Here is a 16,863-nt window from a genome sequence, read left to right as displayed (position 1 = left end):
GAGCGAGCGAGCGAGCGAGCGAGCAGCGAGCGAGCGAGGCAGCGCAGGAGCGAGCGAGCGAGCGAGCGAGCGAGCGAGCGAGCAGCGACGAGCGAGCGCAGCGAGCGAGCGAGCGCGAGCTAGCGAGCGCGAGCGAGCAGCGAGCAGCGGAGCGAGCGCAGCGAGCGAGCGAGCGAGCGAGCGAGCGAGCGAGCAGCGAGCGAGCGCAGCCGAGCGAGCGAGCGAGCGAGCGAGCGAGCAGCGAGCGAGCGAGCGAGCGCAGCGAGCGAGCGAGCGAGCGACAGCGAGCGAGCGAGCGAGCGAGCGAGCGACAGCGAGCGAGCGAGCGCGAGAGAGCGAGCGAGCGACAGGAGCGAGCAGCCAGCCGAGCAGCGAGCGCGCGACAGGAGCGAGCGAGCGAGCGAGCGAGCGGCCAGCGAGCGAGGAGCCAGCGAGCGAGCGAGCGAGCAGGAGCGCAGGCAGCGAGCAGCAGCGAGCGAGCGAGCGGCAGCCAGACGGCAGCGAGCGAGCGAGCGAGCGAGCGGCGGGCAGCACAGCGAGCAGCAGCGCGGGAGCGAGCGAGCGAGCGAGCGAGCGAGCGAGCACGAGGAGCGAGCGAGCAGAGCGAGCGAGCGAGCAGGCGCGAGCGCAGCGCCAGCGAGAGACAGCGACGCCAGCAGCGAGCGAGCGAGAGAGCGGCGAGCGAGCGAGCGAGCGAGCGCAGCGAGCGAGCGAGCGAGCGGAGCGAGCATCCGAGCCAGGAGCGAGCGAGCTAGCGAGCGAGCCAGCGAGCGACCAGCGAGCGAGCGAGCGAGCGAGCGAGCGCAGCGAGCGCGAGCGAGCGAGCGAGCGAGCGAGCGAGCGACGCGAGCGAGCGAGCGAGCGAGCGAGCGAGCGAGCGAGCGAGCGAGCGACAGGAGCGAGCGAGCGAGCGAGCGAGCGGGAGCGAGCAGCGAGCCAGCGAGCGACGCGACAGCGAGGAGCGAGCGAGCCAGGGCGAGCGAGCGCGAGCGAGCGAGCGAGCGAGCGAGCGAGCGAGCGAGCGACGAGCGAGCGAGCGCAGCGAGCGGAGCGAGCGAGCGAGCGGCAGCCAGGCAGCGAGCGAGCGAGCGATGCGCGAGCGAGCGAGCGAGCGACGGAGCGAGGAGCGAGCGAGCGAGCGCAGCGAGCGAGCGAGCGGCGAGCGAGCGAGCGAGCCAGCCAGCCAGCGCAGCGAACCCGAGCGAGCAGCAGCGAGCGAGCGAGCGAGCGCGGCGGCGGCGAGCAGCGCAGAGCGAGCGAGCCAGCGAGAGACGAGCGAGCGACAGGCAGCGAGCGAGCGAGCGAGCAGCAGCGAGCGCAGCGCCAGCGAGCGAGCGAGCGCAGCGCAGCGAGCGAGCGAGCGAGCGCGCGAGCGAGCGAGCGAGCGAAGCGAGCGAGCGAGGGCGAGCGAGCGAGCGAGCGAGCGAGCGAGCGAGCGAGCGCGAGCGACAGCAGCGACCCAGCAGCCAGCCAGCGAGCGAGCGAGCGAGCGAGGAGCGAGCGAGCGAGCTAGCGAGCGAGCGAGCGAGCGAGCCGAGCGAGCCACGCAGACAGCGAGCGAGCGAAGCGAGCGAGCGAGCGCGAGCGAGCGAGCCCAGCGAGCGAGCGAGCGAGCGAGCGAGCGAGCGACGAGCGAGCGAGCCAGCGAGCCAGCAGCGCGCCAGGACCGCACGAGCGAGAGCGCGAGCGGGCGCCAGGAGCCAGCCGAGCGAGCCAGCGAGCCAGCGAGCGAGCGAGCGGCGCAGCGACCAGCGAGCGAGCGAGCGAGGGAGCGAGCGCAGCCGGCGAGCCAGACAGCCCCGCAGCAGCGCAGCCAGCGCAGCGAGCGAGCGAGCGAGCGAGCGAGCAGCGAGCGAGCCGAGCTAGCGAGCGCGACGAGCAGCAGCGAGCGAGCGAGCGAGCGATCGAGCGAGCGACGGCCAGCCAGCAGCCAGCCAGAAGCCAGCGAGCGAGCGAGCGAGCGAGCGAGCGAGCGACGACGAGCGAGCGAGAGACGAGCGAGCGAGCGGCATCCAGCCAGCCAGCCAGGAGCCAGCCAGCCAGCCAGCGAGCAAGCCAGCAGCCACGCGAGCGAGCCAGCAGCCAGCCAGCCAGCGAGCGAGCGAGCGAGCGAGCGAGCGAGCGAGCGAGCGAGCGAGCGCGCGAGCAGCCAGCCAGGCAGCCAGCAGCCAGCCAGGCAGCCAGCCAGCCAGCCAGCGAGCGGCCACCAGCCAGGCAGCCAGCAGCCAGCGAGCGAGCGAGCAGCCAGCAGCCAGCCAGCCAGCGCCGCCAGCCAGCGAGCGAGCTGGCAGCCAGCGAGCGAGCGAGCGAGCGAGCGAGCGAGAGAGCGAGAGCGAACGGGCGGCCAGGCAGCCAGCAGACAGCAGCCAGCCAGACAGCCAGACAGCCAAGCAGCGAGCGAGCGAGGGAGCGGCCAGCGAGCAGGCAGCCAGCAGCCAGCGAGCGAGCGCGGGAGCCAGCGATCCAGCCAGACAGCGAGCGAGCGAGCGGCCAGCCAGCCGGCCAAACGCGAGCGAGCGAGCGGGGCGCGAGGCAGCCGCCAGCCAGCCAGCCACAGCCAGCCCGCGAGCGAGCGAGCGAGCGAGCGAGCGAGCGAGCGAGCGCGGCGGCCAGCAGCCAGCCAGCCAGCCAGCCAGCCAGACAGCCAGACAGCCAGCACGAGCGAGCGAGGGAGCGCGCCATCGAGCCAGGCAGCCAGCCAGCCATCGAGCGAGCGCGCGCCAGCAGCCAGCAGCCAGACAGCGAGCGCGAGCGGCCAGCCAGCCAGCCAGCCAGCAACACGAGCGAGCGAGCGGCGGCGAGGCGCAGCCAGCCAGCCAGCGAGCGAGCGAGCGAGCGAGCGAGCGAGCGAGCTAGCGAGCGATCGACAGCGAGCGTAGCGAGCGGGCGAGCGACGAGCCAGCCAGCCGGCCGCCAGCGAGAGAGCGGGCAGCCGGCCAGCAGCGAGCGAGCTAGCGAGCGAGCGCGCGAGCGACGAGCGTAGAGCAGCGATCGAGCAGCGAGCGAGCGAGCCGCGAGCGAGAGAGCAGCCAGCCAGGCAGCCAGCCATGCGCAGCCGCCACCCGCCAGGCAGGCAGGCAGCCAGCGAGCGGGCGAGCGAGCGACGCGAGCGCAGCGACGAGCGAGCAGCGAGCGAGCGCAGAGCAGCCAGCCCAGCCAGCCGCCAGCCAGCCAGCAGCCAGGCAGGCAGGCAGCAGCCAGCCAGCGCGACAGCGCAAGCCAGCCAGCCGGCCAGCCAGCGAGCGAGCGGGCAGCCAGCGAGCGAGCGAGCGACCGAGCGCTAGCGAGCGAGCGAGCGAGCGAGCGAGCGAGGAGCGGGCGGCCAGGCACGCCAGCCAGCAGCCAGCCAGCCAGCCAGCCAGACAGCCAGACAGCCAGACAGCCAAGCAGCGAGCGAGCGAGGGAGCGGCCAGCCAGCCAGCCAGCCAGCGAGCAGCCAGCAAGCCAGCCAGCCAGCCAGCCGGCCAGCCAGCGAGCGAGCGGGAAGCAGCGAGCGAGCGACGAGCTAGCGATCGAGCGACGAGCGAGCGAGCGAGCGAGGAGTCTAGAGAGCGGAGAGAGCGAGCGGGCGGCCAGGCAGCCAGCCAGCCAGCCAGCCCAGCCAGACAGCCAGACAGCCAAGCAGCGAGCGAGCGAGCGAGCGGGGCAGCCAGCCAGCCAGCCAGCCAGCGCCAGCGAGCGAGCGAGCGAGCGACGAGCGAGCCGCCAGCGGCCAGCCAGCGAGCGAGCGGCAGCGCAGCGAGCGACGCGAGCGAGCGAGCGAGCGAGCGAGCGAGCGAGCGCGCGAGCAGCAGCCAGGGCAGCCAGCCAGCCGGCCAGCCAGCCGGCCAGCCAGCCAGCCAGGCAGCAGCCAGCCAGCCAGCGAGCGGCAACCAGCCAGCAGCCAGCCAGCCAGCGAGCGAGCGAGCAGCAGCAAGCCAGCCAGCCAGCCAGCCAGCCGGCCAGCCAGCGAGCGAGCGGGAAGCCAGCGAGCGAGCGAGCGAGCGAGCGAGCGAGAGAGCAGAGACGGGCGGCCAGGCAGCCGCCAGCCAGCCAGCCAGCCGACAGCCAGACAGCCAAGCAGCGAGCGAGCGAGGGAGCGGCCAGACGAGCCAGGCAGCCAGCCAGCCAGCGAGCGAGCGCGGGCCAGGCAGCCAGCCAGACAGCGAGCGAGCGAGCGGCCAGCCAGCCGGCCAAACAGCGAGCGAGCGCAGCGGGCGGCGAGGCAGCCAGCCAGCCAGGCAGCCAAGCAGCCAGCCAGCGAGCGAGCGAGCGAGCGAGCGAGCGAGCGAGCGAGCGAGCGAGCGAGCGCGAGCGGCCAGGGCGAGCCAGGCAGCCAGCCAGCCAGCCAGCCAGCCAGACAGCAGACAGCCAAGCAGCGAGCGAGCGAGGGATCGGCCAGCGAGCCAGGCAGCCAGCCAGCCAGCGAGCGAGCGCGCGGCCAGCAGCCAGCCAGCCAGCCAGACAGCGAGCGAGCGAGCGGCCAGCCAGCCAGCCAGCCAGCCAAACAGCGAGCGAGCGAGCGGGCGGCGAGGCACCAGCCAGCCAGCCAGCCAGCCAGCGAGCGAGCGAGCGAGCGAGCGAGCGAGAGCGGCCAGCGCAGCGAGCCAGCCAGCCGCAGCCAACGGGCGAGCGGCAGCCGCAAGCCAGCGAGCGAGCGAGCGAGCGAGGGAGCGAGCGAGGCGAGCGAGCGAGCGAGCGAGCGACGAGCGAGCGAGCGAGCGCGCGAGCAGCCAGCCAGGCAGCCAGCCACGCCAGCAGCCAGCCAGCGAGCGAGCGCCAACGGCAGCCAGCGAGCCAGCCAGCGCAGCGAGCGAGCGGAGCAGCCAGCAGCCAGCCAGCCAGCCAGCGCAGCAGCCAGCCGGCCGCCAGCGAGCGAAGCGGGCAGCGCCAGCGAGCGAGCGAGCGAGCGAGCGAGCGAGCGAGCGAGCGAGCGCGAGCGACGGAGCGAGCGAGCGAGCGAGCGAGCGAGCGAGCGAGGGAGCGAGCGGCCAGGCAGCCACCCAAACAGCCAGCCAGCGAGCGAGCGACAGCAGCGAGCGAGCGAGCGAGCGAGCGAGCGAGCGAGCGAGCGAGCGAGCGAGCGAGCGAGCGGCCAGCCAGCCAGCCAGCAACCCGCCAGCCAACCAGCAACGAGCGAGAGAGCGAGCGGGCGGCAGGCAGCCAGCCAGAGAGCCAGGCAGCCAGCGAGAGCGAGCGGCCAGCCAGCCAGCCAGCCAGCCAGCGAGCCAGCCAGCCGCCAGCAGCAGCGAGCGGGCAGCCAGCGAGCGAGCGACAGCGAGCGAGCGAGCGAGCGAGAGAGCGAGCGAGCGAGCGAGCGAGGAGCGAGCGAGCGAGCGAGCGAGCGAGCGAGGAGCGAGCGGCCAGACAGCCACCCAAACAGCCAGCCAGCGACGATCAGCGAGCGAGCGAGCGAGCGAGCGAGCGAGCGAGCGAGGAGCGAGCGTCCAGCAGCGACCCAAACGCCAGCCAGCGAGCGAGCCAGCGAGCGAGCGACGAGCGAGCCAGCTAGCGAGCGAGCGAGCTAGCGAGCGATCGAGCGAGCGGCCAGCCAGCCGCCAGCAACCCGCCAGCCAACGCAGCCAGCAGCGAGAGAGCGAGCGGCGGCAGGCAGCAGCCAGAGAGCCAGGCGCCCAAGAGCAGCGCCAGCCAGCCAAAACCAGCCAGCGAGCGAGCCAGCCAGCCGGCCAGCACCAGCCAACAGCAGCCCAGCCAGCCAGCGAGCGAGCGAGCGAGCGAGCGAGCGAGCAGCGCAGCGAGCGAGCGAGCGAGCGAGCAGCGAGCGAGCGATCGAGCGAGCGAGCGAGCGAGCGAGCGCCAGCCATCCAGCCAGCCAGGAGCCAGCTAGCGAGCAGCAGAAGCGACAGCGACAAGCGAGCGAGAGAGCGAGCGAGCTGCCAGCCAGCCAGCCAGCCGGAGCCGCAGCCAGCACCATCCAGCAGCCAGCAGCCAACGGTCGAGCGGCCAGCCAGCCAGCCAGCCAGACAGCGACGAGCGAGCAGAGCGAGCGAGCGAGGCGAGCGAGCGGCGCGCCAGCAGCCAGCCAGGCCAGCCAGCCAGACAGCCAGGCAGCCAGCCAGCCAGCAGCGAGCGGCCCAGCCAGCCAGGCAGCCAGCCAGCCAGCATCGAGCGAGCGAGCAGCCAGCAAGCCAGCCAGCCAGCCAGCCGCGCCAGCCAGCGAGCGAGCGGGGCAGCCAGCGACGCAGCGAGCGAGCGAGCGAGCGAGCGAGCGAGAGAGCGAACGGGCGGCAGGCAGCCAGCCAGACAGCCAGCACAGCCAGACAGCCAAGCAGCGAGCGAGCGAGGGAGCGCCAGCGAGCCAGCGAGCCAGCCAGCGAGCGACGCGGGGCCGGGAGCCAGCCGAGCGAGCGAGCGAGCGAGCCAGCCAGCGGCCAACAGCGAGCGAGCGAGCGGGCGGCGGGCAGCCAGCCCAGCCAGCCAGCAAGCAGCCAGCCACAGCAGCAAGCGAGCGAGCTACGAGCGAGCGACGGGCGGCCAGGCAGCCAGCCAGCAGAGCCAGCCAGCCAGACAGCAGACAGCCAAGCAGCGAGCGAGCGAGGGAGCGGCCAGCGAGCCAGGCAGCCAGCCAGCCAGCCAGCGAGCGAGCGCGCGGCCAGGCCAGCCAGCCAGACAGCGAGCGAGCGGCCAGCCAGCCAGCCCCAGCCAAACAGCGAGCGAGCGAGCGGGCGGCGGGCGCATCCAGCCAGCCACCAGCGAGCGAGCGAGCGGAGCGAGCGAGCGAGCGAGCGAGCGAAGCGACGAGCGAGCGGGAGCGATGAGCGAGCGAGCAGCGAGCCAGCCAGCCGGCCAGCCAGCAGCAGCGGGCAGCGCGCCAGCAGCGAGCGAGCGAGCAGCGATCGAGCCGAGCAGGCAGCGAGCGAGCGGAGCGCAGCGAGCGAGCGAGCGAGCGAGCGAGCGAGCGAGCGAGCGAGCGAGCGAGCAGGACGGCCGACAGCCAGCCAGCCAGCACAGCCAGCCAGCCAGCCAGCGAGGCGAGGAGCGAGCGGGCGGCCAGGCGAGCGACAGAGAGCGAGCAGCACAGCGAGCGAGAGAGCAGCCAGCCCCGCACACGCCGCAGCCATCCAGCCGAGCGAGGCAGCAGCCCAGCCAGCCGGCCAGCGAGCAGCCACAAGCCAGCCAGCGGCAGCAGCGAGCGAGCGGAGGGCAGCGAGCGAGCGAGCGAGCGAGCGGCCAGCAGCCAGCGAGCGATCGAGCTAGCGAGCGACGCGAGCGAGCGAGCGGGCGCCAGCAGCCAGCCAGCCAGCCAGCCACCAGGCGAGCCAGAGCAGCGCAGCAGCAGACAGCCGAGAGCAGGCAGCCATCGAGTAGCGAGCCAGCCAGCCAAGCCAGCCAGCCAGCGAGCAGCCAGCAAGCCGCCAGCCAGCCAGCCGGCCAGCCAGCGAGCGAGCGGAAGCCAGCGAGCGAGCGAGCGAGCGAGCGAGCGAGCGAGCGAGCGAGCGAGAGAGCAGAGAGCGAGAGAGCGAGCGGGCGGCCAGGCAGCCAGCCAGCCAGCCAGCCAGCCAGCCAGACAGCCAGACAGCCAGCCAGCCAGCAGCGAGCGAGCGAGGGAGCGGCAGCCAGCCAGCCAGCCAGCCAGCCAGCGAGCGAGCAGCGACGAGCGAGGCAGCCAGCCAGCCGGCCAGCCAGCGAGCGGAGCCAGCCCGCCAGCCAGCAAGCGAGCGAGCGAGCGAGCGCGCGAGCGAGCGAGCCAGCGCAGCCACCGGCAGCCGCCAGCCAGCCAGCGAGCCGCGAGCGAGCGAGCGGCGAGCAGCGAGCAGCAGCGAGCGGCCAGCCAGCCAGCCAGCCAGCCAGCCAGCAGCCAGCAGCGAGCGCAGCGAGCCAGCCAGCCGAGCCAGCCGCCGGCCGCCAGCGAGCGAGCGGGCAGCCAGCGAGCGAGCGAGCGAGCGAGCGAGCGGAGAGCGAGCGAAGCTGAGCGGGCGGCCAGGCAGCCAGCCAGCCAGCCAGCAGCCAGCACAGCCAGCAGCCACCAGCCGACGAGCGAGGGAGCGGCGAGCCAGGGCAGCCAGCCAGCCAGCAGCAGCGCGGCCAGGCAGCCAGCCAGACAGCGAGCGAGCGGCGCCCAGCCAGCCGCCAGCCAGCGAGCGAGCGAGGCGCGAGGCAGCCGCCAGCCAAACCAGCCAGCCAGCCAGCCAGCGAGCGAGCGAGCGAGCGAGCGAGCGCGCGAGCGAGCGAGCGAGCGAGCGAGCGAGCGAGCGAGCGAGCGCGAGGAGCAGCCAGCGCAGCCAGCCAGCCAGCCAGAGCAAACCAGCAGCGAGACAGCGAGCGAGCGAGCGGACGGCCAGCGCACCAGCAAGCCCAGCCAGCCAACAGCCAGAGCGAGCGCGCGGCCAGGCAGCCAGCCAGCGAGCCAGGCAGCAACGAAAGAGCGAGCGGCCAGCCAGCCAGACCAGCCAGCCAAAGCAGCGAGCGGGCCAGCAGGCGCAGGCAGCCAGCCAGCCAGCCAGCCAGCCAGCGAGAGCGAGCAGCGAGCGAGCGAGCGAGCGAGCGAGCGAGCGAGCCAGCGAGCCAGAGGCGACGGCCAGCCAGCCAGCCAGCCAGCAGCGAGCGAGCGAGCGAGCGAGCGAGCTAGCGAGCGAGCGAGCGAGCGAGCGAGCGAGCGAGCGCGCAGCCAGCCAGCCAGCCAGCCAGCAGCCAGCCAGGCAGCCAGCAGCCAGCGAGCGGCCAGCCAGCCAGCAGCACAGCCAGCAGCGAGCGAGCGAGCAGCGAGCAGCGAGCGAGCGAGCCAGCGACGAGCGAGCGAGCCGGCAGCCAGCGAGCGAGCCAGGCAGCCAGCAGCGAGCGAGCGAGCGACGAGCGAGCGACGAGCCAGCGAGCGAGCGAGCGAGCGCAGGCCAGCGAGCAGCGAGCGCAGCGAGCGAGCGCAGCGAGCGAGCGAGCGAGCGCCAGCGAGCCAGCGACAGCGAGCCAGCGAGCGAGCGAGCGAGCGAGCAGACGAGCGAGCGAGCAGCGAGCCAGCGAAGCGCAGCGAGCGAGCGAGCGAGCGAGCGAGCGGCCAGCCAGCCAGGCAGCAACCCGCCAGCCAACCAGCCAACGAGCGAGAGAGCGAGCGGGCGGCCAGGCAGCCAGCCAGAGAGCCAGCAGCCAGCGAAAGAGCGAGCGGCCAGCCAGCCAGCCAGCCAGCGAGCGAGGGGCCAGCCAGCCGCCAGCCAACCAGCCAACCAGCCAGCCAGCCAGCGCGAGCGACTGAGCGAGCGAGCGAGCGAGCGAGCGAAGCGAGCGAGCGAGCGAGCGACGAGCGGCCAGCCAGCCAGCCAGCCAGGCCAGCGAGAGCAGCGAGCGAGCGAGCGAGCGAGCGAGCGAGCGAGCGAGAGAGCGGCCCGCAGCCAGCCAGCCAGCCAGCCAGCCAGCAGCCAGAGCAGGCGACGGCGCAGCCAGCCAGCCAGCCAGAGCAGCGAGCGAGCGAGCGAGCGAGCTAGCGAGCGACGAGCGAGCGCGCGAGCGAGCCAGCGAGCCAGCGCCGGCCAGCAGCCAGCCAGCCAGCCAGCGCAGCCAACCAGCCAGGAGCAGCCAAGCAGCGAGCGAGCGAGCAGCCGCCAGCCAGCCAGCAGCCAGCCGCCAGCGAGCGAGCGCGGGCCAGAGCAGCCAGCGAGCAGCCAGCGACAGACAGCGAGCCGAGCGGCCAGCACCAGCCAGCAGCCAGCCACAACAGCGCAGCAGCGACGAGCGGGGCGGCCAGCGAGCCAGGCAGCCAGCCAGCCAGCGAGCGAGCGCGCTGCAGCCAGCCAGCGACAGCGAGCGAGACGAGCAGCCAGCCGGCCAGCAGCGAGCGAGCGGCGCGGCGAGCGCAGCAGCCAGCGCCAGCGAGCAGCGCCAGCGAGCGAGCGAGCGAGCGAGCGAGCGAGCGAGCGAGCGAGCGAGCGGCCAGCCAGCCAGCCGCCAGCCAGCCAGCCAGCCCAACAGCCAACGAGCGAGAGCGAGCGGGCGGCCAGGCAGCCAGCCAGAGAGCCAGCAGCCAGCGAAGAGCGAGCGGCCAGCCAGCCAGCCAGCAAGCGAGGGCCAGCCAGCCGGCAGCCACCAGCCAGCCAGCCAGCCAGCGAGCGAGCGAGCGAGCGAGCGAGCGAGCGAGCGAGCGAGCGAGCGAGCGAGCGAGCGAGAGCGAGCGACGAGCGCCAGCCGCCAGCCAGCGAAAGCCAGACAGCCAAGCAGCGAGCGAGCGAGGAGCGGCCAGCCAGCCAGCCAGCCCGCAGCGAGCAGCCAGCAAGCCAGCCAGCCAGCCAGCCGGCCAGCCAGCGACGAGCGCAGCCAGGCAGCAGCGAGCGAGCGAGCGAGCGATCGAGCGGCGGCCAGCCACCAGCAGCCAGCCAGCCAAACAGCCAAGCAGCGAGCGAGGGAGCGACAGCCAGCCCCAGCCAGCCAGCCGCCAGCCAGCCAACGAGGGAGCGAGCGGGCGAGCGGGCAGCCACGAGCAGAGCGAGCGAGCGAGCGAGCGAGCGAGCGAGCGAGCGAGCGAGCGAGCGGCCAGCCAGCCAGCCAGCACACCCAGCCAGCCAACCAGCCAACGAGCGAGAGAGCGAGCGGGCGGCCAGGCAGCCAGCGCAGAGCCAGGCAGCCAGCGAAAGAGCGAGCGGCCAGCCAGCCAGCCAGCCAGCGAGCGGGCCCAGCCAGCCGGCCAGCCAACAGCCAGCCAGCCAGCCAGCCAGCGAGCGAGCGAGCGAGCGAGCGAGCGAAGCGAGCGAGCGAGAGAGAGGAGCGGCCAGCCAGCCAGCCAGCCAGGAAGCCAGCGAGCGAGCAGCGAGCGAGCGAGCGAGCGCGAGCGAGCGACCGAGCGAGCGAGCGAGCAGCGAGCGAGCGAGCGAGCGAGAGCGAGCAGCCAGCCAGCCAGCCAGCCAGCCAACGGGCGAGCGGCCAGCCAGCAGCCAGACAGGCAGCGAGCGAGCGAGCGAGCGAGCGAGCGAGCGAGCGAGCGAGCGAGCGAGCGAGCGAGCGAGCAGCCAGCCAGGCAGCCAGCCAGCCAGCCAGCCGCCACCAGCCAGGCAGGCAGCCAGCCAGCCAGCCAGCGAGAGGCCAACCAGCCAGCAGCCAGCCAGCGAGCGATCGAGCAGCCAGCAAGCCAGCCACCAGCCAGCCAGCGGCCAGCCAGCGAGCGAGCGCGAGCGAGCGACCGAGCGAGCGAGCGAGCGAGCGAGCGAGCGAGCGAGAGAGCGAGCGGGCGGCCAGGCAGCCAGCCAGCCAGCCAGCCAGCCAGACAGCCAGACAGCCAGCAGCGAGCGAGCGAGGAGCGGCCAGCCAGCCAGCCAGCCAGCCAGCGAGCAGCCAGCAAGCCAGCCAGCCAGCCAGCCAGCCAGCCGGCCAGCCAGCGAGCGAGCGGGAGCCAGCGAGCGAGCGAGCGAGCGAGCGAGCGAGCGACCGAGCGAGCGAGCGAGCGAGCGAGCGAGCGAGCGAGCGAGCGAGCGAGCGATCGAGCGAGAGCGAGCGGGCGGCCAGGCAGCCAGCCAGCCAGCCAGCCAGCCAGACAGCCAGAAAGCCAGACAGCCAGACAGCCAAGCAGCGAGCGAGCGAGGGAGCGGCCAGCCAGCCAGCCAGCCAGCGAGCGAGCAGCCAGCAAGCCAGCCAGCCAGCCAGCCGGCCAGCCAGCGAGCGAGCGGGCAGCCAGCGAGCGAGCGAGCTAGCGAGCGAGCGAGCGCGAGCGAGCGAGAGAGCGGCCAGCCAGCCAGCCAGCCAGCCAGCCAGCCAGCCAGCAGCCAACGGGCGAGCGGCCAGCCAGCCAGCCAGACATGCAGCGAGCGAGCGAGCGAGCGAGCGAGCGAGCGAGCGAGCGAGCGAGCGGGCGAGCGAGCGAGCGAGCGAGCGAGCGGCCAGCCAGCCAGCCAGGAACCCAGCCAGCCAACCAGCCAACGAGCGAGAGAGCGAGCGGCGGCCAGGCAGCAAGCCAGAAGCCAGGCAGCCAGCGAAAGAGCGAGCGGCCAGCCAGCCAGCCAGCCAGCGAGCGAGGGGCCAGCCAGCCGGCCAGCCAACCAGCCAGCCAGCCAGCGAGCGAGCGAGCGAGCGAGCGAGCGAGAAGAGCGGCCAGCCAGCCAGCCAGCCAGGAAGCCAGCGAGCGAGCGAGCGAGCGAGCGAGCGAGCGATCGCGCGAGCAGCCAGCCAGGCAGCCAGCCAGCCAGCCAGCCAGCCAGGCAGGCAGCCAGCCAGCCAGCCAGCGAGCGGCCAACCAGCCAGCAGCCAGCCAGCGAGCGAGCGAGCAGCCAGCAAGCCAGCCAGCCAGCCAGCCGGCCAGCCAGCGAGCGAGCGGCAGCCAGCGAGCGAGCGAGCGAGCGAGCGAGCGAGCGAGCGAGCGAGCGACCGAGCGAGCGAGCGAGCGAGCGAGCGAGCGAGATAGCGAGCGGGCGGCCAGCAGCCAGCCAGCCAGCCAGCCAGCCAGACAGCCAGACAGCCAGACAGCCAAACAGCCAAGCAGCGAGCGAGCGAGGGAGCGGCCAGCCAGCCAGCCAGCCAGCGAGCGAGCAGCCAGCAAGCCAGCCAGCCGGCCAGCCAGCGAGCGAGCGGGCAGCCAGCGAGCGAGCGAGCGAGCGAGCGAGCGAGCGGCCAGCCAGCCAACCAGCCAACGAGCGAGAGAGCGAGCGGGCGGCCAGGCAGCCAGCCAGAGAGCCAGCAGCCAGCGAAAGAGCGAGCGGCCAGCCAGCCCAGCCAGCCAGCGAGCGAGGGGCCAGCCAGCCGGCCAGCCAAACAGCCAGCCAGCCAGCCAGCGAGCGAGCGAGCGAGCGAGCGAGCGAGCGAGCGAGCGAGCACGAGCGAGCGAGCGAGCGAGCGAGCGAGCTAGCGAGCGAGCGAGCGGCCAGCCAGCCAGCCAGCCAGGAAGCCAGCGAGCGAGCGAGCGAGCGAGCGAGCGAGCGAGAGAGCGGCCAGCCAGCCAGCCAGCCAGCAAGCCAGCAGCCAACGGGCGAGCGGCCAGCCAGCCAGCCAGCCAGACAGCGAGCGAGCGAGCGAGCGAGCGAGCAGCCAGCCAGGCAGCCAGCCAGCCGCCAGCCAGCCAGCCAGGCAGCCAGCCAGCCAGCCAGCCAGCGAGCGGCCAACCAGCCAGCAGCCAGCCAGCCAGCGAGCGAGCGAGCAGCCAGCAAGCCAGCCAGCCAGCCAGCCAGCCGGCCAGCCAGCGAGCGAGCGGGCAGCCAGCGAGCGAGCGAGCGAGCGAGCGAGCGAGCGAGCGAGCGAGCGAGCGAGCGAGAGAGACGAGAGAGCGAGCGGGCGGCCAGGCAGCCAGCCAGCCAGCCAGCCAGCCAGACAGCCAGACAGCCAGCCGGCCAGCCAGCGAGCGAGCGGAGCCAGCGAGCGAGCGAGCGAGCGAGCGAGCGAGCGAGCGAGCGAGCGAGCGAGCGAGCGAGCGAGAGAGCGAGCGGCGGCCAGGCAGCCAGCCAGCCAGCCAGCCAGCCAGACAGCCAGACATCCCAAGCAGCGAGCGAGCGAGGGAGCGGCCAGCCAGCCAGCCAGCCGGCGAGCAGCCAGCAAGCCAGCCCAGCCAGCCAGCCGGCCAGCCAGCGAGCGAGCGGGAAGCCAGCGAGCGAGCGAGCGAGCGAGCAGCGAGCGAGCGAGCGAGCGAGCGAGAGAGCGAGAGAGCGAGAGAGCGAGCGCGCGGCCAGGCAGCCAGCCAGCCAGCCAGACAGCGAGCGAGCGGCCAGCCAGCCAGCCAGCCAAACAGCGAGCGAGCGAGCGGGCGGCGAGGCAGCCAGCCAGCCAGCCAGCGAGCGAGCGAGCGAGCGAGCGAGCGAGCGAGCGAGCGAGCGAGCGAGCGACGAGCGAGCGAGCGAGCGAGCGAGCGAGCGAGCGAGCGGCCAGCCGGCCAGCCAGCCAGCCAGCCAGCCAGCCAGCGAGCGAGCGAGCGAGCGAGCGAGCGAGCGAGCCAGCCAGCCGGCCAGCCAGCGAGCGAGCGGGCAGCCGGCCAGCGAGCGAGCGAGCGAGCGAGCGAGCGAGCGAGCGAGCGAGCGGGCGAGCGAGCGAGCGAGCGAGCGGCCAGCCAGCCAGCCAGCAACCGAGCCAGCCAACCAGCCAACGAGCGAGAGAGCGAGCGGGCGCCAGGCAGCCAGCCAGAGAGCCAGGCAGCCAGCGAAAGAGCGAGCGGCCAGCCAGCCAGCCAGCCAGCGAGCGAGGGGCCAGCCAGCCGGCCAGCCAACCAGCCAGCCAGCCAGCAAGCGAGCGAGCGAGCGAGCGAGCGAGCGAGCGAGCGAGCGAGCGACGAGAGAGCGGCCAGCCAGCCAGCCAGCCAGGAAGCCAGCGAGCGAGCGAGCGAGCGAGCGAGCGGCCAGCCAGCCAGCCAGCAACCCAGCCAGCCAACCAGCCAACGATCGAGAGACGAGCGGGCGGCCAGGCAGCCAGCCAGAGAGCCAGGCAGCCAGCGAAAGAGCGAGCGGCCAGCCAGCCAGCCAGCCAGCGAGCGAGGGCCAGCCAGCCGGCCAGCCAACCAGCCAGCCAGCCAGCCAGCGAGCGAGCGAGCGAGCGAGCGAGCGAGCGAGCGAGCTAGAAGAGAGCGGCCAGCCAGCCAGCCAGCCAGCCAGGAAGCCAGCGAGCGAGCGAGCGAGCGAGCGAGCGAGCGAGAGAGCGGCCAGCCAGCCAGCCAGCCAGCCAGCCAGCAGCCAACGGGCGAGCGGCCAGCCAGCCAGCCAGACAGCAGCGAGCGAGCGAGCGAGCGAGCGAGCGAGCGAGCGAGCGAGAGAGCGAGCGAGAGAGCGAGCGGGCGGCCAGGCAGCCAGCCAGAGAGCCAGGCAGCCAGCGAAAGAGCGAGCGGCCAGCCAGCCAGCCAGCCAGCGAGCGAGGGGCCAGCCAGCCGGCCAGCCAACCAGCCAGCCAGCCAGCCAGCGAGCGAGCGAGCGAGCGAGCGAGCGAGCGAGCGAGCGAGAGAGAGCGGCCAGCCAGCCAGCCAGCCAGGAAGCCAGCGAGCGAGCGAGCGAGCGAGCGAGCGGCCAGCCAGCCAGCCAGCAACCCAGCCAGCCAACCAGCCAACGAGCGAGAGAGCGAGCGGGCGGCCAGGCAGCCAGCCAGAGAGCCAGGCAGCCAGCGAAAGAGCGAGCGGCCAGCCAGCCAGCCAGCCAGCGAGCGAGGGGCCAGCCAGCCGGCCAGCCAACCAGCCAGCCAGCCAGCCAGCGAGCGAGCGAGCGAGCGAGCGAGCGAGCGAGCGAGCGAGCGAGAAAGAGAGCGGCCAGCCAGCCGCCAGCCAGCCAGGAAGCCAGCGAGCGAGCGAGCGAGCGAGCGAGCGAGCGAGCGAGCGAGCGAGAGAGCGGCCAGCCAGCCAGCCAGCCAGCCAGCCAGCCAGCAGCCAACGGGCGAGCGGCCAGCCAGCCAGCCAGACAGGCAGCGAGCGAGCGAGCGAGCGAGCGAGCGAGCGAGCGAGCGAGAGAGCGAGCGGGCGGCCAGGCAGCCAGCCAGCCAGCCAGGCAGCCAGCCAGCCAGCCAGACAGCGAGCGAGCGGCCAGCCAGCCAGCCAGCCAAACAGCGAGCGAGCGAGCGGGCGGCGAGGCAGCCAGCCAGCCAGCCAGCGAGCGAGCGAGCGAGCGAGCGAGCGAGCGAGCGAGCGAGCGAGCGATCGAGCGAGCGAGCGAGCGAGCGAGCGAGCGAGCGAGCGGCCAGCCAGCCCAGCCAGCCAGCCAGCCAGCCAGCCAGCCAGCCAGCGAGCGAGCGAGCGAGCGAGCGAGCGAGCGAGCGAGCCAGCCAGCCGGCCAGCCAGCGAGCGAGCGGGCAGCCGGCCAGCGAGCGAGCGAGCGAGCGAGCGAGCGAGCGGGCGAGCGAGCGAGCGAGCGAGCGGCCAGCCAGCCAGCCAGCAACCGAGCCAGCCAACCAGCCAACGAGCGAGAGAGCGAGCGGGCGGCCAGGCAGCCAGCCAGAGAGCCAGGCAGCCAGCGAAAGAGCGAGCGGCCAGCCAGCCAGCCAGCCAGCGAGCGAGGGGCCAGCCAGCCGGCCAGCCAACCAGCCAGCCAGCCAGCCAGCGAGCGAGCGAGCGAGCGAGCGAGCGAGCGAGCGAGCGAGCGAGCGAGAGAGAGCGGCCAGCCAGCCAGCCAGCCAGGAAGCCAGCGAGCGAGCGAGCGAGCGAGCGAGCGGCCAGCCAGCCAGCCAGCAACCCAGCCAGCCCACCAGCCAACGAGCGAGAGAGCGAGCGGGCGGCCAGGCAGCCAGCCAGAGAGCCAGGCAGCCAGCGAAAGAGCGAGCGGCCAGCCAGCCAGCCAGCCAGCGAGCGAGGGGCCAGCCAGCCGGCCAGCCAACCAGCCAGCCAGCCAGCCAGCGAGCGAGCGAGCGAGCGAGCGAGCGAGCGAGCGAGCGAGCGAGAAAGAGAGCGGCCAGCCAGCCAGCCAGCCAGCCAGGAAGCCAGCGAGCGAGCGAGCGAGCGAGCGAGCGAGCGAGCGAGCGAGAGAGCGGCCAGCCAGCCAGCCAGCCAGCCAGCCAGCAGCCAACGGGCGAGCGGCCAGCCAGCCAGCCAGACAGGCAGCGAGCGAGCGAGCGAGCGAGCGAGCGAGCGAGCGAGCGAGCGAGCGAGCGAGCGAGCGAGAGAGCGAGCGAGAGAGCGAGCGGGCGGCCAGGCAGCCAGCCAGAGAGCCAGGCAGCCAGCGAAGAGCGAGCGGCCAGCCAGCCAGCCAGCCAGCGAGCGAGGGGCCAGCCAGCCGGCCAGCCAACCAGCCAGCCAGCCAGCCAGCGAGCGAGCGAGCGAGCGAGCGAGCGAGCGAGCGAGAGAGAGCGGCCAGCCAGCCAGCCAGCCAGGAGCCAGCGAGCGAGCGAGCGAGCGAGCGAGCGGCCAGCCAGCCAGCCAGCAACCCAGCCAGCCAACCAGCCACAGCGAGAGAGCGAGCGGGCGGCCAGGCAGCCAGCCAGAGAGCCAGGCAGCCAGCGAAAGAGCGAGCGGCCAGCCAGCCAGCCAGCCAGCGAGCGAGGGGCCAGCCAGCCGGCCAG

The 16,863-nt window shown here is 74.2% G+C and overlaps 1 protein-coding gene across 1 annotated transcript in view; it reads left to right on the top strand.

The window, feature by feature from the left end:
• The window catches only part of LOC118494539 (circumsporozoite protein-like), a gene marked incomplete at both ends in the record, with an annotated part of 12,488 nt that extends 1,840 nt beyond the window's left edge, over nt 1–10,648 (top strand). Inside the window, 5 exons of the mRNA XM_035998843.1 lie at nt 1,617–1,918; nt 3,070–3,326; nt 4,382–4,513; nt 9,466–9,800; nt 10,601–10,648. Of these exons, the coding sequence (XP_035854736.1) occupies nt 1,617–1,918; nt 3,070–3,326; nt 4,382–4,513; nt 9,466–9,800; nt 10,601–10,648 (1,074 nt within the window). The remainder of the gene's footprint in view (nt 1–1,616; nt 1,919–3,069; nt 3,327–4,381; nt 4,514–9,465; nt 9,801–10,600) is intronic.
• Nucleotides 10,649–16,863: the final 6,215 nt, after the last annotated feature.

Source organism: Sander lucioperca, unplaced genomic scaffold (genome assembly GCF_008315115.2).
Source record: "Sander lucioperca isolate FBNREF2018 unplaced genomic scaffold, SLUC_FBN_1.2 Unpl_16, whole genome shotgun sequence".
In the NCBI taxonomy this organism is placed as follows: Eukaryota; Metazoa; Chordata; class Actinopteri; order Perciformes; family Percidae; genus Sander; species Sander lucioperca.
Note: the sequence above shows the minus strand (reverse complement) of the source record. Positions and strands in the feature narration are given on the sequence as shown.